This window comes from Caretta caretta, chromosome 5 (assembly GCF_965140235.1).
Source record: "Caretta caretta isolate rCarCar2 chromosome 5, rCarCar1.hap1, whole genome shotgun sequence".
NCBI classification, from domain to species: Eukaryota; Metazoa; Chordata; order Testudines; family Cheloniidae; genus Caretta; species Caretta caretta.
In genome coordinates, this window is record NC_134210.1 from 101,299,816 (window position 1) to 101,327,449 (window position 27,634).

Here is a 27,634-nt window from a genome sequence, read left to right on the forward strand (position 1 = left end):
AAAGATTATTTAATCATCTGAGGTCTTATAACAATAAGAACTTTTCAAATTCTTGGTTGGCCCATTTTCAGTAGGATTTGCCAACATATGACGAGCTGAGTGGTTCAGCATTTTGAAGGGAAATTTCTCTCACAGTCTAGGCCAAATCTGCACAAGTCTAAACCAACAGTGGAGGAGTTTGCCCTATATGAAGCACTGTAGGTTAGGTCTAGATAAACATGCCCTCTTTAAAGAAGAGTACATTTAAATTTGGACACCCGAATTGTGGTGAAGATGCAGGGACCTTCTGATGCCTTCCACAATCCTTTATAAAATGAATTCAAGCCATGGAATCTCTTGATTTATTCAAATATTAAATAATACTGTAGTAAAATATTGTGTGAAAACATCAGTGTCTTATTTATTTAGAATGAATTAAGTAGATAATGTAATTCTATTAAAGGCAGCTTTATTTGAATGGATGAAAGCACAGTGTGTTTTGTCAACAATTAGGTATTAAGACAGAAATATAGCAATCCACTTTATTAGATAATAAATGTCATAGCAATTTTTGACAGAAGTGTCAAAAGAAAACAAAGCAACTTCCTGCACTGCAATATTATCTAAATTGCACTGAAATCTTGATGGGTTGCAATATGAATTGTACATGCTGCAAAGTCTCAAATTGCACAAAGCCAACTCAACAAATGATATGACAAGTGACCACACGCTGTTCCCAAGGAAGCAAAACATTCAAACAAGTCACATGCACAAAGTGTTTGTGTTCTTGTTCAGTACAAAGCAATGAACCATAACTAGAGCTGCAGCAGCATTTCACAAGCAAAAAAACCACAAGTGTACATATGCTTCTCTCATTCATGTCAAGTCCCTTCTCCCCAGCTCTTTATCCTATGAACTCTACTTTAAAGAATCTAATAGACTCTGAGCTCAACTAGTGAATCAGCCAAGTATTTCATTTAATTCATTCCCTCTTCCGTATTACATCCATTCCTGATAAGTATGAACATAGGTATGTAATCTTTAAAATCTTTCTATGATAACACATTTATGGAAAATATGCTGAACTTGCAACAGTACCCTCCAAGCCCAGTAAGCACCAGCAGGACATGCTTATGAACATGAGGGATATTGCAAAAGGCAACTGATGCCCCCGTGACTAAAACATTAATCATATTTTGGCTTCAATAAAAATAATTACCCTCCTTTAAAAAAAAGGAAGAGTCAATTTCAGGGAAACCTAGAGAGAGACATGAGTCACACTGTTACACTTCTAAACCAAAAAAAAGGAAGCACTGGCATCTTTCATTGGGAGTCTTTCATTTCATTCATCTTTCATTTCATTCATTTTCAAATGTGTGCACAGTTCTGCTGCTGGTGTGGATCTGCAAGCTGGCTAAGGGTGCAGATGAGAAAGGAACAAACGGAGTATGCAAATGCACCCTTCGCAAAGACTAGTATGCTGCCCCGTACCTCAGACACGCTGATGATTTCTTCCTAAACCAACAAGAAGCTGACAAGAACCATAAACTGTATTCACCAAAAAACATGTTTGCATTGTAGACCATTTCCCCCTTCTTCCCAAGTCCAAAATTCTTCTTACTTTATCATAACACTCGAAGGGGAAAGAAAATACAAAGGTCAGCCCTTCCTGTCATACTGGCATTTTGCAACGTTCAAAGGTTAAGGGCTTTTTCTTTGGTTATTTTTATTTATTTTTTTGGACAAAAAGATATTGTTGCTCTAAAACAGAAGTCAGTACACTGTTGTCTCTGGCAATTAATGCAACTGAATTTGATCAATATTAAACTGAATTTTTCTTCCCACCCCCACCCCCAAAAAACTTTTAAAGCCATACTAGGCACAAACAGCTAACGTGGTTTAGCAAGGTCATCTCTCTTCCTTGCCCTCTCTCTTTTGGCCCTGGGTTAATGATCCTTTGTAGATTCAGGTGATGACAGTGGGTCCCTTCCGCCCTGTCCTCTCATGGATCTGAGATATTTTCAGTGCAATGGCTATGAGAGGACTCAGCACAGCCTAGAAGAAAAGGAATACAGTGAGCCACTTTAAGAAGAAAAGTCAATGAACACTTTTTAAAAATCTGTTATTGATTTTTCCCTTGTTCAACACAGTGTTAACTAATAATATGAAATGTTATACTGGGTCTAAAGTAGTTAAGCTATGCAGAACGTGCAAACCCCAGATGTTGTAATGATAACCTCACCACACACCAAGAGTAATGGAGAGCTCTGTGTGAAATATGCAATATAAAACCATGTGGAAGTCTCAAACCTGGAATTATTTATGAAGCTGAGTTGAAACTATAACCAAACGGTATTTTCATACACTACATTGTTAAACTGAAGAACTCAATGACACAGATACTGAGGCAGGTATCTTAGTAGGAGTCATAAAAATATTTATATGACTAAAACATTATTACTTGCACTTATACTGCATAGGTCAAAGAGGTATTTCCCTTGCAGTTTCAGTTTATAGATCTCTATTTACAACTTTAACAACCTTACAGTTTGTGTCTAAGTGGGAGTGTTTTTTTGTCTAGATGCCTAAACAAAACGAATAAAATGAAAACCTTATCAGGTAAGAGTGATGAAATAACATCTCTGTTTATGCTGCCACTGATTTCAACAGAGTTTATGGCCATATTCATTTATTCAGAAACCTGGCCAGTGATCAGTGGGATATTACTATTCCTTTCCTATCTGTGGATCCACTTCTAATTGCACAATGATTAGACAACACCACACAGGGTAAAGAGTTCATACATTTTATACAATACATTAATATGAAGAGCATCAAAGTTAACATTTCTTGAAAATGCTACAAAATGAAAAAACAAAACGAGCCAGCTCCTATGCTCTGTAAGTAGGGAAAGCTCATTCCTCTAAACAGCTATACCTGCAATAGAGAAGAATCACCACAAATGTACTTGGGCAGAGGGGCATTGTCCCACCATGGAAGAAACACAGGTGCCCACAGACCACCTGGATCTTGGATACCTTCAGGGGGGCACAGAAGCATCTATGCCCTCTTATTGGCTCCGGGCTCTCTCTGTGACCCAGTCCCTGGAAGTGGCTTTCCTAGGGCCTCCCTCTCCCAGATAAAAAAAGAGAGAATTTTTCACTCCGGAGAGGACTGAAAGATAAAAACAGATCACAGGACCCTACCCAGTTTTACCACCTTCATGAGCAATAAAATGACAAATTTAAATAAGAAAGCAAACAAACAAAACAACCCACTCTCTGCTTTGGCTGAAAGCCTTAGGTTAGTCAAGATTACCACATTTAAAGTGTTTTTCAAATTTTATTTCTACTTTTAAAAAGTGTAAAGCTCTATTATTAAAAGTTGAACTCAAAATGACATTAAAAGTGTGCCTGGATACACCACAAACAAACTACTTAATAAAAACTGCATTGTTTGAAATGCATTGTTATCCATAAAACAGTATGCAACAACAAAGTTGTACAGTCTGTAAATCGAACAAAGCTTCTATTAACTTCAGTGAGAGTTTGGCTCAGTTAAGAACCACTGGAGAATATATCTCTAAATCCGTGATTGCCAGGGAAAACATCACACCTCTCACAAACTAGACATACCAATAGATATCTCAAACATGCATGTATCTGACAAGTGACAATGCCTGGTGCCCTTTGCTTGTGGATTATTTGTACTGGAGCCTTGAGAGATGTGTCATCCATTGTAGAGGCTGCCTGGCTCACTGCATTTTTATTCTGCCCTGTCTTGCAGAACTCCCATCCAACTGCCTTTCTCCATCTCCACATTCTCAGTTATGTTTTCCCCGAAAACTATAATCCATTTGCAAAGGATCAAGGCTTCACAGCATTCTAAACTGCACCCAAGGGCTTGTTAAAAGCTGAGCAGATTCAGAGGTTTGGCTTTGTGCAAATATTTTCTTTGAACTCAGTCCAGATGGGCTGATATTTTAAACTTTGTGGGAAAATCTCATCTTTGCGGCAAAATTTCACTTGGTTTATGTCAAATGTGGGCAATGTCCCTCCCCTTCAAAAACAAATTGTGTGCTATTCTGATGAAAAATCATAATTAGCCCAGGTTAGCTTGAAAAGTGCATGAATCTTAGTAAACCTTTTGACTAATCTGGTCTGAGTGTCGTTTGTAAGGCCGTCCAAACCTACATGAGTTTTGCCTGGTTTAGGAATGAATGTTTAGCACAGCTCTAAAATTCCCTCTCTAATCTAACGTAAACCTCAGGTGACCATGCTAGCAAAGTAATTTCATCTCTGACAAAACAAATACTTTGATTTATGTCTCCAGAAAAGTTCTGGAAAAGTTAAAGCCATGAAAGCCCAAAGGGATCTTGCAACATTGGATGAGTAGGCAACAAAATGGCAGATGGAATTCAATGTTAATAAGTGCAAAGTAATGCACATTAAAAAACATAATCCCAACTGTACATGCAAAATTATGGGGTCTAAATTAGCTGTTACCACTTGAGAAAGATCTTGGAGTCATTGTGGATAGTTCTCTGAAAATATCTGCTCAGTGTTCAGCAACAGTCTAAAAAGCTAACAGAATGTTAGGAACCATTAGGAAAGTGATTGATAACAACACAGTAAATATAATGCCATTATTTAAATACATGGCACACCCACACCTTGACAACTGCATGCAGTTCTGGTCACCCCATCCCAAAAAAGATATATTAGAATTGGAAGAGGAAGCAAGAAGGCCAACAAAAATGATTAGAGGTATGGAATAGCTTTCATATGAGGTGAGATTAAAAAGACTGGGACTGTTCAGTTTGGAGAAGAGACAACTAAGGGGGGATATGATAGAGGTCTATAAAATCATGACTGGCATGGAGAAAGTGAATCAGGAAGAGTATTTACTCCTTCTCATAATACAAGAGCCAGAGGTCACCAAATGAAATTAATAGGGAGCAGGTTTAAAATAAGCAAAAGGAAGTACTTCTTCACACAACACACACCAGTGGAATTCGTTGACAGGAGAAATTGTGAAGGCTAATACTATAACTGGGTTCAAAAAAGAATTAGACTAGTTCATGGAGGATAGGTCCATCAATGGCCATTAGCCAAGATAGTCAGGGACACAACCCCATGCTCTAGATCAGGGGTTCTCACACTTCATTGCACCGCAACCCCCTTTTGACAATAAAAATTACTACATGGCCCAGGAGGGAGGACGAAAACCTGAGCCCCACCGCCCAAGGGATTCAGCCCCAGCCAGGGGGCCGGTAACCTGAGCTCCACTGCTGCCCAAGGCTGAAACCCTCAGGCTTTGGCCCCAGGCGGTGGGGTTCGAGCTTCAGCCCCGGGTCCCAACAAGTTTAAGCCAACCCTGGCGACCCCATTAAAATGGGATTGTGACCCACTTTGGGTTCTGACCCACAGTTTGAGAATCGCTGCTCTAGATGTCCCTAAGCCTCTGACTGCCAGATGTTGGGACTGGACGATAGGGGATGGATCACTCAGAAATTGCCCTGTTCTGTTCTTTCCCTATGACATTGGCCACACTAGGAAGACAGGACTGGACTAGATGGACCACTGGTCTGACCCAGTGTGGCTGTTCTTATATTCTTATGAGAGAATACTCCCACCTTGGGATTCAAAGCATTTTTAAGAACACCAGATAATACTTATAACTTCTTTTACATAAGTTCAAACACCTGCTTTTGTGTTTGTTAGAGTTTTTTTCTTGTGATGTTACGCTACATTTAGCAGGAAAAAAAAAACCCTTCAAAACATTGTGCCAGGCTTTGTATTTATAGGGTTTTCTCATCTTAAAATGTACCCAAGTGAACATGGTAGAACAACTTTATGACACAGGATAAGTTGTGTATACACACACTGCCATCTGCACTAACCTTTTTATTTCATCTCCTATCAGCCCACAGAAAAACAACAACAAAAATCCAAACTAGCCAGTTATTAAATGAATGTCACAGTAGGGTAGAGATCCATTGCGTAATCAGCTATATTTCATGTGGCTGTTGTACGGGGTTTAGGGTACTTGACTTACTATTAGACCAAATGACCCTTCAGAGTTTTCCAGATGTTAAAACAGTTACACAGACCCAGCTGCTGACTTCTAACCAGAGCTACAGCAGCAAGAGCCAGCAGAACTCACTCTTCTGGAACAAGTGCTGATTTTTCTAAGGAGAGATAGGCAAGTGAAATCCATGATTCATGAGATCTTCTATAATCATTGTCACCAGACAGATGTATTTTTAAAATGTGTCTGGAAAAGAAAATGGTCTGGAAATGCTTTTTTTGTTTCAAACTATTCTCAATATGGCACACTGTAAGGTGACCTAAATTATTTGGAATGACATGGAAGCTAAATTATTTGAATGACATGGAAAATGCTGAGTTATATAAGATCATGAGCAAACAGCTGAAAATGCCCTACCTCTCATTAATCCTTTTAAAAAGTCCCATATTATTTAATAGTAAGTAGAAAAACTTTGTATGGACTTTTTCAACCATCCTATACATTTCAATATTAAACTGTACACCTACTATATGACTTTATAGATTACTTCAAAACACCAATAGAAAGGACATGTTCTCTATTAAATTCTACTATTTCTTAGAATTATTGCTATATCTTATTAAATATATAGAAATGTGTTGTTTCACCCTTATTACATTCTATGGAACTTTTCCCAGTAGGGTTCTTATTTGAAAGAATTCTCTTTCACAAGAAAAACAGACATGCAATGCAATGTGGTTGCATGCTGCTATTGGATTCTTCTGTAGCTAGTTAGCATAGCCAAGCATTTAATTCAAGTATGTCCCTGGAAAATACATTTATATTTGTGATCCATGTTGTTCTATATTTGTACAGCACCTGACACAATGTGCTCCAGGTCCACAACTGTGGCCCCTAGGTACAACTTCAATACATATAATAAATAACAATGTACTGTGAATAAAAATGAGCAGATATTTGAAGCAACCTAACCTTTTTGCTGCACTGTTTCCTGTACATGCCCTGTACAATACCAGCATGACACTGGTGTTTGAAATAACATTTTATTAACCATGACAACAAATCAAAGAGATTCTGCATATGGACTGTAATTTTTTCCCCTTTAGATTTAAAACCTTATCCAACTTCCATGATTGTACCCAGGTAGCTAGGTAAAGCACAAGTAAATATTAGCCTTCTGTCATGATTTATTAATAGGCAATAAATATGAGGCGAGTCAGAAACTGAAGCTACATGTGAACATACGGGTCACCAAACCTTATTTTGAGTCCGTTACACCCACTCAATTGATCTGTTATCCTTTTCACCTCGGTTAAATTTAGCATAACTAATTGCTTGGTAAAACAGAAGAAAAAGAATGTGCCAATACATAAAAGTTCAAGGTTCTAGATGAAAGCAAGCATGCACTGCTTATGGCTAATGAATGATAAAGAATAATTTGGCAGAGGCTGCTTCTTGGCTGGCTAATAAAAGCCAAAGAATTGGTCTCCAGGGCCCAGATCCTCAAAGGTACTTAGGCACCTAACTCCCATTCGACAGAAGTTAGGAGCACAAATACCTTTGAGGGTCTGGGCCTTTGCCTTTAACATCTTCTTCCTACTTAGCCAGAAAGCAGCCTTAGAGAGAGAAAGATAATAACTTTTGTTGGACTCACTTCTGTTGGAGAGAAAGAGAGAGAGAGAGACAAGCTTTAGAACTCTTCTTCAGGTCTCTTCTTCAGGTTTTCTTTAGTGCTCTGAATTAAAAATGCTTAAATAGCAAGTAAATTTTCTCTAATTTATTTTGGTCACTCACTGAGGATTGGTTATTTTAATTAGTGCCTCTGCTTCTAAATCTTATGCACTGTTGCAAAGGTCACTTCCTGGCTAGCTAGTAGGAGAGAGTGAATGGTTATGGAACACAGGGTCCCCTCCTTAGCTCCTGCTAGTAAGCCAAGAAGCAATCTCGGCCAATTTATTTCACAGGGACTGCATGCTCACTTTTATCTAGAACCTTGGACTTTTAGGTATCAGCACGTTTTATTATTCTTGTTTTATCCCTTGGACTTTTATGTGTATTGGCATGTTTCATTTTTCCTGTTTATCAAACATTTGGTTATGATAAATTTAACCTTGGTGAAAAGTATAACAGATTAATTGAGTGAGCACACTGTACTAAAAATAAGTTTTTAATGACCCTTAAGTTCATTGATAGCTCTGTTGATCTGTCACACCACTTTTATGGCCTATTTATTAACTGAAGCAAAAGAGACTTTTATTAACCGTTCTTTTGCCTAGCTACAAGGGTACAATCATTGAAGCTGTAACCTTTGAAAAGGAAGCTATAACTGTAAAAGGCTAAGAGGCTGGAAAGGCAACAGATCTCCCTGACTGGCAAACAGCTGGCATGTTAGGGGCACAGCCAGAGCCCTCTTGTGCTCTAGCTAGCCCAAGCTGAAGAAATGGCTCCTTGGGACCATTTCCAGTTTGGATAATTTAGAGCAGCCCCAAGGCTGCTTTAAACAATGCCAGGGCCTGTGTAGAACGAGACGCCAAAGCAGTGAGCCACCAGATTCTTCACAGTTCACTCCTGCTAGCTGCACCTAGATAATACTGAGCACAGCTAAGAATTTTCTTCCAAATGTACCATTGCCAAAGTTTCATGCTATTGAAGTGGAAGAGCAGAACACTAATGACTTCTGATAATCTTGTAAGTGAAAGACCACAGGTGTCATTGTCATAGTCAAACATAGCTATGCTGATATTATAAGTCCAAACTTTTCTGGGAGCTCTTCAACATCAGCTTAATTCAGGAGCAGTGTCTTCAACACTCCAAACAGTGGCCAAGATCAATTGATAATTATGTCACAAAAACATCTGAAAGGCAAAGACTGGAACCGGATATGAAAGTTGCATTTTTCTTTTATGCTGACATCATCATCTTCAATGTAGCATAAAATCAGAAATTTAAAGAAGCGATTGAAGCATTTCACCATGGATATATTATTCTGGACAGATTTAAACTCACAGCTCTTCTACTAGATGCTACAAAGACAGAATCAGAAGAAACACTGGGGAAAAAACTAAAGAATCAAAAGACCACAAGTTGGTTGTTCAGACATCAGAAATGACCCAACAACAGCTAAAAGCATTTCTACGTATTGCTGCTGATTCTACATCTGGAAAGAAAATTGCAGAACACCTATCAGGGTTCCCTCCCCACTCTGAACTCTAGGGTACAGATGTGGGGACCCGCATGAAAGACCCCCTAAGCTTATTTTTATCAGCTTTGGTTAAAAACTTCCCAAGGCACAAATTCTCCTTTGTACTTTGGATTAGTACAAAAGTGAACACTGCCACCACCAAGTGATTCAAACAAACATTTAGGGAGGGCCACTTGGAAACCTATCTCCCCCCCTAATATTCCCCCAAGCCCTACACCCCCTTTCCTGGGGTGGCTTGAGAATAGACAAGATGAGCACAGACCAACCTTGGGATTTTAGGGATACTAAAACCCCCAATCAGATTCTTAAAAAACAGAACTTTATTAGAAGCACAAAGAAACGAAAAAAGAACAACTCTGTAAGATTAAAATGGAAGAGAATCCCACATGCAGTCAGATTTAAAACACAGAGAATCCTTCTAGGCAAAACCTTAAGTTACAAAAAGACACAAAACACAGGAATACACATTTCCTCCAGCACAGCGAATTTCACAAGCCAAAACAAAGAAAACCTAACACATTTTCGAGCTAGATTACTTACTAACTACAGGAGTTGAGGGCTTGCATCCTTGATCGGTTCCCGGCAAAGGTATCACACAGACAGACAAAAGCCTTCCCCCCCGCCCAGATTTGAAAGTATCTTGTCCCCTCATTGGTCATTTTGGGTCAGGTGCCAGCCAGGTTACCCTTTACAGGGTAAAAGGACTTTGCCTCTGGTCAGGAGGGATTTTATAGCACTGTATACAGAAGGGTGGTTACCCTTCCCTTTATATTTATGACAATACCATATTGTGTCCAAGTTGCTGAAATGCTATCTGAGAATCCAGAGAAATGTAGGACAATTAGCTATGGTCCTTTGTCATCTGCTCTGTTGACAAAAATGAAATGGAAAGTACGAGAGCTTGTCAGGTGCAATCAAACTACATTTCTGACATAGAGTTGCTCTTTTCCTTGTTGAGACATAACACCACCTAACGGTCCTAAAGCACAATGTAGAAGTAAAAATTCCTTCTGCAAATATCAGCCTCCTGGCTGGTGGATTTTAAAAGGATCCCAACTAGAGTTTAGGGGGAAAAAAGGTAAAGTTTCAATGTTAAACAAAAAAAAACTACCAGCTCAATTCTCAATAACATGGTGCAACTCTCCAGATGATGGTCTCTCTGTAAGGATGCTGAAGTTTGCACTGAACACAGGGAGGTCTTTGATCAAATCATAATACCCATTATACATAACAAGGGTGTCTACAAAGAGGCACTCAATTTAAAAAAAGCAGTTGAAAAGATTTCAGAAGAACTGACAGATTATTGACTGAGGACAATATTATCTATGATTCAGGGAAAATCAGGATTGATCTATTACCAAAGAACTAGAACCAAACAAGGACAAAAACTAATGGATTATAATTGACAATTCAGAGAGGCTATGGAACCATTCCATTACTTAGCCAACATAACTGGTCCCAAATACAAAGGTTATAGGTGGAGCCCAGAATGGGAAGAATAGGCTGAAATGTGACCGATGGAACATAATCTTAAATCTTTTACGTAGCCAGATTTCTATCTGAAATCCATGTTTGTGAAGGAGATTGTGTTACAGTTTCTTGCATCAAAATAGTGAAAAACTGTGGAAATAAAAATCATAGAAAAGGGAACAGTTGAATTAAGAATGTTGTCAACTTTTAAATGAATTTTACTGATCCCCTACATCAATCAAGTACGTAAGTATGCATTTACCATGTTTAGTTTGGTCTGTTTGAAGCTTTGTAACATGCCAAATAAGTTGGCAGAAGTATATCTGTATTGAGGCTGACACTTGTTAGTGGAATGTAGACTCAGTTATTGTGTTCTTGTCTTACTTGAAAGCTTGCAGTTCTGTGAATCTGCTTTACTGTGTTTGAAGTATAAGCATGCTTGCAGAGTGAATCACATAGCTTGTTTTGTGTTTCATTTTAACAAATCTTCCAGGCTTTTTAGTGAGTCCCCACTCCCCCTGAAAATACCAATTGATTTTTGAGGTCTATGGGAATAATCGCAACCACTCTAGCTGTAGGTGTACAATTTTTCAGAAGTCTAGGTATACAACTGTTAATTTTCCTAATTGATATGTTTTACTTCTCGAAAGAAACTCTTGGTATTTGTAGCTGCCATATTAAGCTGGTCTATGTCAGATGTTTGCTAATAACAGTGGCCAAAATTTTCAAAACCAGGAGCCTAAAGTTACATTTCTATTTTTGAAAATCTTGACTATCATTTATATGTTCTGATCTAATGGGATGATTAAGTGGTGCAGAGGGTTTTCTGAAGGCCCCCTGCAGTGGGGTGGATTTCATCCTGAGTGACATTCAGGAATTATTGTTTCCTGTAGGAGTATAACAGATTACATTGAATTCTGAACAAGTAATTCTGCTTAATCTTAAGAGAATCATTATTCCACATCTTTTTTGATAGAAATGAAATCCTTCACACTATCTTGGTGAATCTTGGTAATATGTATCTAGTAATGTGCTATAAAGAATATATGTGGATTCTGGAACTGATAATAAACATATTTTATCTCAGTTTGAATGCTACTTATCAAAAGAAAAGTGCATTGTCTGGGATGGGAATGTAAAAGGAGAAGAGAAGCAAAATGGTGAAACTTCAGAAAAACTGGAAGATTATCTTGGTTTGAATGGGAACATAAAAGTTGGGATGCTTATGAGAGTCTTATTCACAGTAGCTGAACATTATGAATCTGTAAAACTCTGCTGAAACAAACTTGACTATAGTCTCTCTCACAAGATTGCAATACTTCTTGCTCATGGTTAAGGCATGCAAATCGTCTCATGGTGTTTTGGATCTTCTGTTTCTGATATCAGCTGGAATCTGTGTGTGCAGAAGCATGTGGCAATGAAAAACGTATTTTAAAAAAAGTTGAGCATTTTCAAATGTCAAAATAAATAAAAGGCTTGATTAAGGGATATTGGAATAATGTGGCCCTTTTGTCTGAAGTAGTTCAACCACCTCTAACACCTCGGCAGCCAAGCAGCAGAAAGTCAATAAATAATACTGTGATTTGGTTTGCAATGCACAAAAGTATGGCACAAACAACAGGGTAGATTCTGATTGGCTGCCTCAGTGAGAGTGCATTGATACAAAAGATACATATGAAAATCAGGCTAAGTAAGAAAGGCAATTAAACTAAAACAAAAATGAACAGTCTCCAAAGTCTTGTTTGCCCTTTGAATTCCTGTTGATCACTCCACTGTAACTGGAAATAGATAGGAAATACTGGTTAAACAAAAGGAAGTTGCAGAACTGAAATTCTGTCACATCTCCTCTTGATGCATGCATATAATTCCTATTCCCCTTAGTGGGAGCAAAGTACACCAGTAACAAAAGATTCTACCCATGGCTGCACAACAATATTGTCTCTCTGACAAAGGGATTTCCTTATTTATTACCTACTCATTGTGGTGTGAATGTTTCCACCTATGGTCACTGATGTTCTGCTGTACAATTATTAAGCTTTCATTTGCTAATTGGGTATTACTTGCAAGTAGAATTACTGGGTATTTCATTTTCATTTGGGTATTACTTGAAAGTAGAATGATTTACTCCCTTTAAATGGAGCTCATTGCCTGGTTGAAGGTAAGGATCAGTGACCCTCCCAGTCCATACTGTCTTACTGTAGTCGGTGAAGCATCTGGCTTTGGGAAAACTCACACTGGAAAGTGTACTCCACCATGGGATTAGAAGAAAGAGGGAGTATTTATCGATAGCGTTGAGGTGGAAATTCTATGTGCTCCAGCATGTGTGTGCCGGGGGGGGAGGAGGTGACAGTGATCCTCTTTCTACTATCCTTCATGAATCTGCACAGAAGTTGGCATAATAATGCTCCTTTGAGTGCTGGGCTTCAGACAGGCTAGCCCAACTGACGGTGCTCCATGACCCCCAGGAGACATGTCAGGTTGGTGGGGTTGAAAACATTCTACTTGCATTGATTCTGCACATGCAACATGCTTCAGAGCGTCTCTAATTCCATAGCTCCACAGCGTCCTCAATACGCCAAAGAGGAGTGAGGCCACTATTTGGCCCTAAATCTACAAAGGTAGAACACCTGTTCTTTTGTTTTGTTATTTTACTGGACATTCACATATACATATGCATTACCTAGTCACCAAAAAGGAGCTCTAGGTTAAATGCCTCCTACCATTAGATGGCGCTCTCACCTATCTATGGTAACCCATATTGACATGAACTAGCTTTATGAAGACAAGACTAAAGTACTTTGTACACAACAGTTCATTCTACTGCAGCTGTTGCAAAAATGAGATGAAACTTCTGTAAAATCAGAAGGCTTTTCTTTTTCTGCCCAGCACCAAACAGCATAAATTACGACTATCAATGAATACTGAGGGGACTGGATGACCAGAGAGATGACTTCTTTTTTCACCTCTAGGGTTGCCTCTCAAATTCAACCTGGATCATTAGTGAAAAAAAATTGCTATAATCTGACCAGTTCAGTGGCCTGTATAAAATCAGATGGTAGTTCCAGTTCAGGTTTTAGTGGAGAGGTGTCCATGTCACCATAACTGGCACCATTAGTGGCAGTCTCTGGATTGGATTGAATATGCATGGAAAAGGACCTACTCCCACCTCCAGAGTTAACTTCTAGAACAGAGATAATACACAAGGGCAGGGTAGTCTGATGCCTGTGTTGCTGTTCCCCATGCTGGCACACATCCAGGGAATTGTCAGGATGACATTTATCTCCAGTTCTCCAATCCGGTATTTTCACAAACACTAACTTCACTTAGAACATTTGTGACTTTCCATTCATGTAAAAATATTAAGTGTTAAACATCGAACATTCACTTCAGAACATTTTTTTAAAAGGATACAAACTTAAATCCAGCTCAATGTCTCTCTCCCTTCTCCACTTACTTGCCTTAAAACATTTAATATTGAACAATTCATTGTTACAGAAGCTATTCCATTATAAGAAGCACTTTCTCCTTTTGTAATTAAGAGGGTCAGAAAGTTTAATTAATTCAGCACTGAAGACTGGCAGAACATTCCTTACTGTTTTCTAGTGTACTTTATAAAGCATTAGAGAATAAATCATTTTGGTAGGGTGGAATCATTCTTTTTGTCAGGATGTGGTAGACAGGAAATATGGTCAGACATTTGTGTTTGTTTCATAGACTGCAAAGTTGCTAAATGTACATTGCAGACATCTCAGATGGGTCCGGAGTGGAAATCAACACTTAGCTCTGTCCCCTCCACTGACATATTTTCACTTGATTTAGGCTCTGCCTACAAAGGGCAACAACGTTGTTTAATACCTATGCGTAAACACAGTTTAATTACAATTGTTACCAATCTGTGCTATAACCAAGTTTAGCTGGGCAGTGTGGAAGGAGTCAAAATGGTATTTTACCGTAGGTCTTTCCCCCATTTAAAACACATTTATTAACCCATATACACTGGCTGGCTAAATCATGTCATAACCTCAGATAGCCACAAGTATATAGTGATGTATTTTCAGAAATAAAATTAGCAAAAAAACTCTGTGGAGAGATAAAACCGTTTATTCATTATTTTAAAACAAATATTTTGCAGTAATAAAATGGGATTAAAAGAGGCTTTAACTTTATTGTTTAAACTGGAAACTTTTATAGATTAAAAACATGATGCACTTGTGTTTTTTTTCTTGGGACTTTTGATAATGTGCATTCCCTGTAATGACTATAGAGGCATAGTAGCCTTACTACAGTTAAGGCTAAAGCTTCTCCCTCATTATAAATCCAGTTTTCAACCCCTTTTCATTTAACAAAATGAAAGATCTTCCCAAAAACTCACATGCTGCACCTCATCCTACAGTAGAGTTTTCTTGGAAAGTTTGGTAAAAATCAGAGAACTGCAAACAAAGTATAATATTAAGGTTTTTTTGGTATCAGCTGGACTCCAATGAAACCCTCTCAACCTTAATTCTTCTTTAGAAAACGTTTTTGATTATGATTATGAGATGACTCTCAGACCACTACAAATTTCTCCCTTATAAGGAATCCAGAAGTTGCTTGGACTCTGTACTATTTCCAACTGTACTTTTATTGTGAGGAATCACTGTGAAGCATTAGCTAAGTGATCCCCAGACAATCTGCTTGACAAGGAATTCTTTTTTTAAAAAAATGTTCACTTATAACTCAGATTAGAGTGCTAGCAAAAACTCAGCAGAAGCTCAAAGACACCTGGAGTTCCCTTTAAAGACCAAAGTTCATTCCTGCCTCTCTCGCCTTTCCCTGCAGTGCAATAAATAATAAATAATAATAATTATTATTATTATTAAATACTGTATTTACATTGCATTAGCACTTAGGTGCCTCATTGTGTTAGACACTGCACAAACATATAGTAAGTGACAGTCCCTACCTCAAAGAGCTTATAATCATGTAAATGTAAGCTTCAAAACGATTTATAAATAGGGCTCTGTGTCTGTCAGGGAAGTCATGGGTTCCATGACTTTCCACGACCTCCGTGACTCCTGCAGCGGCCAGTGTGGCTGACCACAGGGCCACCACGCAGATGACCCTGGGGGCCAGCTGTTCAGGTGGCCCCAGAGACAGCCACACCGGCTGCTGCTGGAGTGGCTGGGTGGCCCTGCAGTGAGCTGCACCAGTGCTGCTGGAGCGGCCCTGGGGCCAGCAGCACCATTTGCCGCTCAGGCAGCCCGCGGGAGCTGGCCCCAGGGACTGCCTGAGCAGCCACCTGTGCGGCTGGCCCCAGGGACTGCCTGAGCAGCCACCTGTGCGGCTGGCCCCAGGGACTGCCTGAGCAGTGGTCCCGGGGGCAGCTGGAACAGTAGCAGGTAGGCAGCCCCGGGGGCGGTTGGAGCAGTTGCTGCTTGGTGGCCCCCAGCAGCTGGTGCCACTGGCTCCCCAGCAACAGTCCCCCAACTCCCAGAGCAGCACTTCCACCCTCCACCCACTCCCCGATCCCCAGCTAAGATTTCGTCAGGGGTATATAGTACAAGTCATGGACAGGTCACAGGCGGTGAATTTTTGTTTATTGCCGGTGACCAGTAAAAATACCCATGACTAAACCGTAGCCTTATTTATAAACACAGCACGGAGTGTCACTAGTGTCCAATTTTGGGGAGGAGGGGGAAAAAGGCAGAAAACCTCCAGTCTGAAATGTATCTGCTGCTGTCACAGGGGAAGTATGTTATCTAATGATTTATTTTAAGTTTATTAGATAGAGGGAACCTTCCGCTGGTCTGCTATAAGTGAGTTTTTTAAGCCAGTACTTTCTTCCCCACCCCCTGAGTAATAGGCAGTGTGAATTCCAGACTAGCTTTTTGATCTCCCCTGGAATAAGCCATAGAAATGCTCCTGTTCAACAACTTGATTTATAGTACGACAGCCAGTCTCCTTTATAACCGAATTCACTCGGCAATGCAACTGGCAATAAAGTGCCACCTTCCTTACACTTCTCAGCAGAGAGGTCAAGGATTCAGTCAATATGGAGACTGAAAAGGGATGGTCTCTCTAGACCAAAACTGAAGCACATTGGGGAGTGACTGGTGCAGGGGAGCCCAGGCCTCTGTTCTGTGGATAAACAGGGCTTCGTTCTCCACTGCTGCCAGTCTGATTTAATATGCTTTACATTCATTTAAAAAAAAGGGGGGGGGCAAGAGATCAGATACACTGCTCTCTCTCTCTCTCTCTCTCTCTCTCTCCCTCCCTCCCTGAGAATAGATATGGCTTGGACAAAGTCAATCTAACCCCATTCAACCCTACATAAGATGGCAAGAAGGCCTGCAGGGACAAGTAAGGACAAAGTATTTCTTAGAAATTTCAGTTGCTTCTGGATATTATAGGTGGAGCTGGTAGCACAATCTATAGTTAACGGTGCCTGACGCTTTCCAGTATAAGACCCTGTTTTCGGTTGCTTATAATTTTGCCAAACTGACATGTTCTATGCAAGGTGTCTGTCTCAGACGGATTTATTTTATTTTATTTTATTTTTGTTGCCAAGTTTCAGCTAAAACAGCTGTTTCTGAAAACAAGATTAGGGAATAATACATTGTTTGATCATGTTAAAAAAAATCACAGCTGCTTTGTTGAGAAGCTCTAGAACCTTTGAAAAATGTCTGTAGAGACTTGTAAGAGTTTGGCAGCTAAATTCTTTGCCATGCTAGGCATGCTCCAGCCCACGGCTGCAGGGGCAGAGAGGACTTTCTCTGGAACTGCTGCTTCTTGCTGCCAGGGGCTTCTGTAGTGCCAGGGAACAGAACTGGGAGTAGGGAAATGGTCTTTCCTGTGCCCTACATGCCCCTAGTGCACAGGCAGCATGGAGGAGGAGGCAGCCAGATGCAAATGCAGAGGGGAAAGAGGAAGAACAGAGGCAATAGACTGGGTCAAGGATCCTGGGGTAAGAAGCCAGGGAATGGCTGCTGGAAGCTGAGAGCACAGAGTCAGAGAGGGCACAAGAAGCCAGGAATGGGTGGAGGAGCTTGGGACTGGCTGGGCAAGGAGACTGGGATAAGAAGCTTGCAGAGGAAGAGTGGGATGGTAACTCAGCGTACTGGGATTTACTCGAGGAGCCCTAAAGGAGAGACTGGGACTGGCTGGAAAAGGAGACTGGAACTGACATGAGTGGCCTCAGGGGGATGAAGCTTAGGTCTGGTGAAGAGCAGCCAGGGGCAGGGGTGGCGGGGAGGAGTTAGGGTATGGGATGAGGAGTTGTTGCGGGAGAGACAGCACAGGGTAATTAAAGACAGTATCATAATGCATATGCACAAGGTGCCAAATTAAGGTTGCAAAGGCAGCCCTTAATTCTGGGATTTCCTAACTTGCGTGTGCTTGGACTCTGCAACCATAATGTTCTTTTAATGTAGATTTTGGTGTGTAATTTTGAATAGGTTGCCTAATTTAAAAGATTAATAATTCACAGAAATATCCTACTACTACCTTCCCCTTTGCCCTCTCCACGTGGTTGGCCTGCACTGATCTAGGGCATCCGCCTGCCTTCTGCAGAACGTTCTTCTTAGCTTACATAATCAATCTGTACCACTGTCACTGCTCTCACTCTCCTGCTCCTATTGTCACCTCTGGAGCTGTTCTCTTAAAAGTTTAAGAACAAGCTTTCCAAATCAAAACCCAACCTCCTTGACACTTCCTGGAACAACACCAAGCTTATGTATCTGCTCGGACACAACATTTCAGTATGCTTTGCTTTTAATTGGGAAAAACCCTACCATTTTATTCAACAATTTTGAGAGCACCTGCCATTGGCCTATTCAGGGGCCTTACCACAGCAAGAAATGACACTTGATTGTTTTTCCAAAGCTTAAAGTCGTGCTCATTGATTTACCTGCGACTCCTTGTCATGTTTGCTGGGATCCCTTTCATAGCTTTCTGCATAGATTCTGAGGGTAGCTCGTACACTGCTAGAAGCACTAAGTCTGAAGATGAGCCTCGAGGCATCTGAGAAAATAATTCGCAGTCCCTGCAAAAAGAAAGAAGAATATATGGGTGGCCGTAATGACTTTGCAAAATTATAATCCAAAATCGAGAGCGAGGAAGGATTATCTCAGTTCAGATCTTGGCTCCTCCTGTGTTACTTCAGGCAATTCACTTAATCACTCTGAGCCTCAGTGCCCCATCTGTAAAATGTGGATAATAATACTTCCTTTCTCCCACCCTCCATATTGTCTGTTTAGACCATAAGCTCTACAGGGCAAGGGTTTTCTCACTAATGAATGTACCGTGCTGAGCACAATGGAAGCTTGATGTCTAGGGAAGCATCCAGTTGCTACAGTAAGAATAACATCAGCAGTTGTAATAATAAAATTATACAATTTAACTGCTAGCTTTCTGGAAGCTGTTTTTCTCTTATGTGCCAGCATTACACCGATATCCCAATGGGATGTCATGTAGTAACACGACAGGTGACATGTCAGGCAGAAGCAAAGTGCATATGAGAAAGCTAGGGGACCATGGAACCAAAGGAGTCAGCAGAGTACACAACAGATAACATATTTTCATATCCCTCAGGGAATGTACATGAAGATGTGGTTATGAGTGTCTCAGGGCATGTCTACAAGGGGACACTCAGAACACTTAAGTCTCTTAAACTAAAGGTGTGAATGTAAAGTGCATTAATTAAAGTTCATCAAACCTTTTTGTGGATGCTCACATTCTGATTAGTTCACTTGAGCTGCAAATGTTATCCCTCTCTGCTTTCTCAGCACTGTCGCTAATTTGTATAATACAGATCTCATTCTGATTCAACAGGAATCTCAAATTCAAGGTTAAGGGTGTGATATACACTAAAAATGGCAACATATTCCTCAATTTCATCCTGATAATTGGGTTTGGTGCGATAAATGGAAAAGATTGGGATTGCCTCATTCCATTAGTTCTCATGGAGATTTCAGTGACTCCCTTGTGCAACAAATCATTCTTGCTTTGAAGTAAAGACGGGAAGGGAATGCGGATGCCAGAGCTCTTACTGTGGGAAACTATCAGTAAGCGCATTGAAGGAGTAAAAATTTATGTCTTTATGCAAAAATTACATGAGTGTAACAGAGTGTGCTGAGTCAGCCAGGAGTGAACTCAGCACCCTGTCACTCAAAGGCCCACCAATATACGTTAATTGGGACCTAACTGGAAGATCAATTAACTAGGTAAAGCTACAGCTGGGGGCTAATTTGAGGGTGGAGGCAATCCCAGCAGCTAGGAGCATTAAAAATGAGAGGAAGGAAGTGCTGAGCAGAGAGCTGAGATCCTGAAGGAAGGCAGAGGCAGGTAGGCCTAGGTGCTGCTAGTTCTGTTCCTTTCCCCAGAAGCAAGCAGGGGAACTCGCTGGTGGACTGTAAATATATGTAAATAGCCCTACAGGTGGTATCTGGTTGGAACAACACAATAAAACATGGTGGTGGTGAAGGAGACCTGAAGCAGGGTAGTCTGTGATTAAGACCTGAAAGGACTCGCCGGGGAGAGCATTTGAAACAGGTACATCTGTATGGTGGAAAAAGAATTGGGAAAAACAAAGCACACGGCAAACGTTGCACTTCGACAAAGATATTAGAAACAATGATTGGCAAATAGGAGATCAAGTCATGCCTTTGTCATCTGCTGTTCCAGTCCAGAACTTACGTCACAAGTGGTTAACCTGGCAAAATGCTGTAAATAGTAAAATGACAGCCAATAATGATAAAGGAGCTCTTGCATCATTTATAAGAAAATATGCTATTGACCATGGTGCATCAATTGCGCAGGACATCATCCTCAAACCCAATCCATGGGATGAAGTGTGTTCGTTGTTTGTATCAGGGGTTGAAAAGAAAGTTGAGGATAAAAAGTCAAAAGAGCAAGGCCAGAAAACCACACCATAACACACTACAGTATCTAAGATAACATCTGATCTCTCAGAAGACGTCGTGATACTGAGGGAATTAGTGTCCGAGAGCTTGTCTACATTACAGCACTGTAGCTACACCACTGTAGTGCTTAGCAAACACACTATCTACGCTGACAGGAACACTTCTCCTGTTGGCATAGTTACTCCACCTCCCCAAGAGATGGTAGCTGTCAACAGGAGAAGCCCTCCTGTTGATATAGCACTGTGTACACCAGGAATTAGGTCGGTGTAACTGTGTTGCTCAGGCAATTTTCCACATCCCTGAGCAATGCAGTTATACCAGCATAAGTTGGTGGTGTGGACCAAGCCTGAGTCAATTACTATTTTCACATCAAATGGAAATACAGGAAGTGTGCAAGTCCTCCTTCGCAAGCACTCTTCCCTCCAAAAGAAAATGCCTCTCACAGCTATCAATTCTGTGGCAGCCTGTTTTTAAACTATTTCCAGCTACTGCACCTCCATGTTTTAAGCAATGACCCCTTCTCTCAGCTATACCTGCCAAGACTTTGTGAAGTTAAACATTAAAGTAGCTGTATTTAAAAGCAAATCTTTAATTTAACTACTTGGGGCATTCAGTTCAGGGTACTGTATTCTAGTAAACAAAACCCTGAGGGTTTAATCACACATCATTCACATGATACTGAACATTGTATAATTAGATTGTAAGCTTTTGGGGCAGGGACTGTCTTTTTGTTCTGTATTTGTACAGCACCTAGCCCAATGAGGTCTTGGTCCGTGACTATGGAAATACAAATAAAATGATTATGATGACGACGACGACAACAACAAAAATTGACCAATCTACAGTGATTGCCAAGTTGCTGTCTTTGTCATGTAACTCAATTTTCCACAAGCCCTCTGGGTCCATCACCAGACTGTTTAGCCTCTGCATTGGTGGGAGTGATTGTTCAGATTAACCTGAGGAAAGGCAAGACCAGGATGTGGATATGAACTAGGCAAATTATTTTCCCCTCCGGAATAAACCTTGCCCATGTCAGACTCCAGCCAAGAATAGTTGCAGATGGTTCCGATTTTTATTTTTGAGTCAGGGTGGTTTTCTTTTCCGATACTCGCCCAGAAGTGTTATTATTATTATTATTCCGGTTGTGCACCATTGTGCTCTTTGAGTGTGGTACTCACACAGAGACTCCCTCCCTTCTCACGACCATTTTAACTGATGTAATTCCATTGAAGTATTCCAGATTTACAGCAGCATGAGGAGACTCAGGCTGAAAATCTGGCTGAAAAAACCCCCAAAACAAAAACAGGATTTCCCCCCATTTTCTGCTGCTTATTGTGCAGGCTCAAAGAAAGGGCAGATACTGATGTGGCCCCAAAAGATAACCTTGCAGAGGTAGGAATAAGAGTGCAGGAGACAGTGGTGTGCTCCAGCCATGGTGGAAGCTGTCTGGCCAGCATAGGCTCTCTTAGGCCATGTCTACAGTGCGTTGCAAGCACTGGTGGATCACAGGGGCTGTTTCACCGACATCAGTGTGGGATGGTTGGGAAAGGTGCATGACGTGTGCATCTTTAGGAACACAGGTCTGTTCAGAAAGCTGCAAGCAGGAACTCTCTTTCCAGACTGCAAAATAACCATTGGTGATGTTGAAATGCCAATCGTGATCCTGGGAGACTCAGCCTACCCCTTTCTCCCATGGCTCATGAAGCTGTACACCCGCAGCCTGGACAGCAGTAAGGACTGATTCAACCATAGGTTGAGCAAGTGCAGAATGGTGGTGGGTTATGCCTTTGAACATTTAAAAGGTCACTGCTGTTTGCTGACTAGGTTAGACCTTAGTGAAAGCAATATCCCCATTGTTGCTGCTGCTCCAGCCATGGTGAGAAAGGCTATGAGGCATGGGTGAGAGATCTTGTCCTGCAGCTTTTGTGAAAACATCCTTGGGATTACAGGTTGGAACTTGAGAAAAGCCCCCCTTTCCCCTACCAACCTGGATGGTGCTTGAGGACAGCACCAGCGTAAAGCCCCCCAAATAGTTTGTTTTTTACAAAAGCGGGACCGGGTTGTGGAGAAAAGGAGCCAAACAGGAAGCCACCACCCCCACCCACTTTTCTCAATGCTGCTTGCAATACACGGTGACCCCCTCCAACCACAATGCATCTGGGAAAGCGTGGTTGTGTGACCCAGATTTCACCAAACGGGGGAGGGTTACTTGCTGAATTGTTTGCAGCTTAAGGGCTAGCACTGAAAACGCCCCCCATTTCCCCTAGGTGACCCTATGCAATATCACTCTCCTGAGAGTAACAGAGGCCTTAGTCAGAACTTGCAGATCAGACCATTTGGAGGAGGTGGAGGAAAGAGAAAATACAAGAATTTAGGACAAAAAGGCCCTGAAAACAGTACTGTTTACTCAGGGGAAAGGGATGGCTAGGTCCCCTCTCTGCCAAGTCACTGTGTTTTCTTCCCTCGCCCCCTCCCTCCCACCAATCCTGTTGTTCTCCATGGCATTGTGTGCAGGACAAGCTCCTTTTTTCATCTGCCTGAGGCGGAGTAAGTCATTCAGAATTCAGAGAAGAGAAATGGTATTTGACTCTTCCTCTTCCACCAGGACTTGCTTGAGAAGCCAGTGATCTTAACAAAGCAGAGCTCCAACAAGCTAAAATATTAATGGAACTTTTTTGTTTGTTCAGGTATGTGCTGAAGCATTTCTAGCACCATATAAAGAATTGTTTGGTTGATACTAGCCATTAACGCGAGAAAATATGTAATAGGAATAAATCCCACCTCAGTAAAGAGTTGGATTAGATGACCTAATAGGTATTTTCCATCTCAAACTTCTGTGATTCTATTAATAATCCTTTTAGTTACTAGTACAAACATTGATGTCCAGTTTTTCAAATTTCTGGGCAACGTTTATTCACCTAGTATTTTCAGTATGCACAACCTATGTGACAGAACACCACAAATAGGTAATGTTAAGAAAAAAGGTTTAAAATGGGCTTTTCCAATAGCATGGGAACTTCAGGCAAACGGAGGAGAGAGTAGCACATTAGCCATTTGTTTTCTCTCTCCAGAATTTGTTTAGCTAAGACAATTGTAGAGTTCTGGCGTGAAACCCTGGCCCCAGTAAAGCCAATGGGAGTTTTGACCAGGATTTCACCCCAGGTGTCCACAAAAATTATTTATGTCCCATTCATGTGAGCTGCTGAATGCTTCTTGGTGGGTGCTGATTCCCTTCAATTATATTACCATGAGGAGGAAGACAGATTAAAGCAGGGGTCTCAAACACGTGGCCCGCGGGCCGCATGCAGCCTGCAGAGTTATTTCCTGCAGTCCGCCATAGCTCCCCTCACCTCCCGCCCCCCCATGCTCCGCATCCCTGCTCCTCTGCCTACCTCCTCCGTCTACCTCCCAAACAGCTGTTTGGCGGCACTTAGGACTTCCCAGGATGGAGGGGGGAGGAGCGGGGACATGGCACGCTCAGGGGAGGAGGTGGAGAAGAAGCAGGGCTGGGGATTTGGGGAAGGGGTGGGAAGAGGTGGGGCAGGGGCTGAGCCTCATGGAAGGGGTAGAGTGGGGGTGGGGGCAGGGCCAGAGGCGGGGTTTTTGTATCTTGTGGGGAGGGGTAGCTCAGTGGTTTGAGCATTGGCCTGCTAAACCCAGGGTTGTGAGTTCAATCCTTGAGGGGGCCATTTGGGATCTGGGGCAAAAATTGGGGATTGGTCCTGCTTTCAGCAGGGGGTTGGACTAGATGACCTCCTGAGGTCCCTTCCAACCCTGATAGTCTATGATTCTATGATCTTTGTATGAAAAGGTATCAGTGATGCAGCCCTCGGCCAATGTACTTGTCCTCATGTGGCCCTTGTGGTGATTTGAGTTTGAGATCCCTGGATTAAAGGGATCCTTGCACAACTGGGCCTGTATTTTGGAAGAATGTCAGATATGGAACAGGTAGCTCAAGGTATATAACATTATTGTCATTTAAACTTTCCAGGCTCCAAAAACCCAAAAGTATTGTCACAAATATTGGCAGAAAGTGAATAAACGGGGCCATGAGCAGCATCCAAGGTCATGTATAGGTTTAATTCCAAGGAATGTTTGCAAGTACCATTTTGCAGTATTCAACCAACTCTACTGACCGCCAGCATGACAAGGCTCGTAAGACTGCTTAAATACGCTCCCCGCACACTGTATCTTGTGTAGCAGCAACAGCACTGGGGAATGACTGTTTCATTTAATACAGGAGGCTCTGAAAGCTCATTTACTCATTAATGGTCTTTGGAAGATGGTCTTTGGAAGAAAGCGTATGTATGCTTTCCAAAACACACACTCACAATCTGATACAAACTGCTCCCCCAACTACAGAGCCGCCTGGTAATGTAATACGACCAGCATTTCTAGTACTTGGAATTCTCTCTCTCTCTCTCTCACTCACAGACACGCATCTCCCTGTATTTACTTCCTATGCTATTTTGCAGCTATTTTCTTCCTCATTTTGTATTATCTAGTGACAGATGCTCGACCACACAGACTCTCACAAATGGGGGAATAACAGCTGATACATGTCTAGAAGGCTTAGAATTCCTGCAGCACAGCTGAGAATACTCCGAACAGGGGCACTACAAAGACACACCAGGGTCTACTCCTTAAAACAACAGGGTTACATGCCAGGAAGAAATAACTTAATAAGGTAACAACAACCTTTAGATACTGACTTTCAACATCAAACTAGAGATGACCCCCCAAACTGTATAATTCCCATACAATATCTAAACACTTCAGAGTTTATGTGGTTTGCATCTAGGCTTTGGGCTCATTATTTATAGTGTGTCCAACTGTGAAATCTTGATTCCAACCTTGTCCCTGAAAAGTTCAGGGTGGTTCTAGAACCAGCAAGGCTTTCACTCAGTAAGCTCACAGAAAAGAATAAAAGACCCATTCAGTTTTGATACATCCCCTTTATTTTCTAGAATCTTGCCCCATTGCATCTGGCACGCCATGAATTAAAATATTTAATAACAAATAATTGTTACTAAGTGAAACGTGAACAAGCATGAATTTTAAAATGTTGAAGACTGCAGTGCCGCTCTCTGTAAAAATGAACACTGAGTTTCCTTTTTCTTATAAGATACAAAGTCTAAAGGAGACTGGAGTTTTGTTTTTTGATGGATCTGAACTTTAATTAGGAGAAAATATTAGTAGGGGGAGAGGAAACTGATGGAATAATGTACAATATAAGTACTGTGTGGCATGATGTTATTCTCCTACCTAACATGGGCGCACTGGCAGATATATTGTTGTAAATCCAACTGTCTATTAATTATTAATTATATATTATTTCTCTGATCCTGTACAAAACAAAATGAAAACATTCCCTTTGAATGTAGAATTTATAGTCTAAAAGAAAAAAAGGATAAACTGGGAGACCCATAAGAGGAAGTAAATCCTCTCTTATAACTGAAAGTTATTATTGTCATCAATGAAAACAGTATCATCTTGTGAGAAATCAGATGGGTTGATAACTTCCGGGAGGAAGTTGCTAGAAGACTGGATATAGTTTTCACACTGAACATCTGCGGACATTTATTTTAGGCATCCTAAATATGCTAGTGAATGTATATGAGCTGCATGGAAACTCTGCCACAAGACCAAATTTTTCATGGCTAAAAAGCTAATAAAATATGAAAAAAATCAACTTTGTAGACAGTATAGCATGTTGGTTTCAATGATCTAGCAGATGGGAATCCTTCCTAATGAAGGAGATGTTTAAAAGCACTGGGATGGACTTTCTAAGCAGTGCACGACTAAGGACCAGTCAGCCTGTAATGCTCGCAGAAGTAATGAAGGTACAAGGATAGCTTGGTGCTATGCTGTGCTAGAAGAGCTGATTTAAAAAATATATCAGAAAACAACCCTGCCTCTGTCACATCAGCTCCAAAAGCCAGTGGGGCCAATTGTTTGCTGGCATACTGAATCGTCAGCATGACTTCCTGCAGTGCCTCTGAGTTCCTTGAAGGTATCCCATCCAATGCAATGCATACACCAGCAGAGAATTTGATCCACTGATTTTGGAGCTGATGTGACAGAGGTAGGCCTTGCTGTGTAAATGGAATTACAATTGACTTCACAGAGATGGTCACTCTTGTATTACATTCCAATCAAATTAACCATTAATTTATTCGTGTTTGTAAAGCATTGTTTAATTCTCATGTAGAATTAAACTGCTACATATGTGCTAACTATCATTTGCTGTTTTTCTTGTCATTCTTACAACTAAAGTAGAACACAAGCAAGATTCAGGCATGCAAACCTATGGGTATGTTTCAGTTTAACATTTTGAAGCACTATTTAGAGGTACAATATGTATGGAGATACACTAGCAAAGCATGTGGCCCAGTAACAATAACGTACATATACAGCCACACACACACACGTCAAACCCATATAAAATGGCTGTGGTTTTACTTCCAAGTATTATGCCCTAATGTGGTTTTATTTGCTCCTCAACTGACACTTAAATGTCCCAAATGCACAGCAGACTGCACTGAATATTTTGACAGGAAAAGCCTTATCTCCGAGGCAGCACTGAAATCTCATTCTGAGGAAAGAAGAATTTTGGCCCTATCTGTGGGCATGTGAATGAAAGAACTTTTTCCAACTTTTCCAATGTCTGCTTCCTCACTACACATTCAAAAACAAAAAACTCAAACTACATGGATAACCTCTTCCATTCAGAAACAAAGACAGGAGTAGGAAAATATCCAGTGCCAGTTCACAGATCTCTAATTAAAAGGATCAGGAGTTTTCATCGACAGGTTACGATACATTGGACCCTGTCGTCAACATGGATAATTTGGCTTTTGTCAAATGGTGCCTCTGTATTTCTCAGTAACGATTCAATACCAGAGCACAACTGGTAATGAGGTCTTATTCCAAGACTGTACAGTAGGATTTGCAAGGGCCTGGTCAGGTCAAGATCATTCACAAACCACAATAATTAGGACAATCTGGAGTTTGGTTTAGCATGTACCTGGACTATATTTGCAATACCCCATTG

General features: G+C 40.9%; 1 protein-coding gene across 1 annotated transcript in view; it reads right to left on the bottom strand.

Annotated features, from left to right (window-relative positions):
* Positions 1-431: 431 nt before the first annotated feature.
* PGM5 (phosphoglucomutase 5) overlaps positions 432-27,634 on the bottom strand; it is a 106,954-nt gene continuing 79,751 nt past the window's right edge. Inside the window, exons 10-11 of the mRNA XM_048849350.2 lie at positions 18,567-18,701; positions 432-2,034 (exon numbers count right to left, since the gene is read on the bottom strand). Coding sequence (XP_048705307.2) covers positions 1,945-2,034; positions 18,567-18,701 — 225 coding nt within the window. The 3' untranslated portion in view covers positions 432-1,944. The remainder of the gene's footprint in view (positions 2,035-18,566; positions 18,702-27,634) is intronic.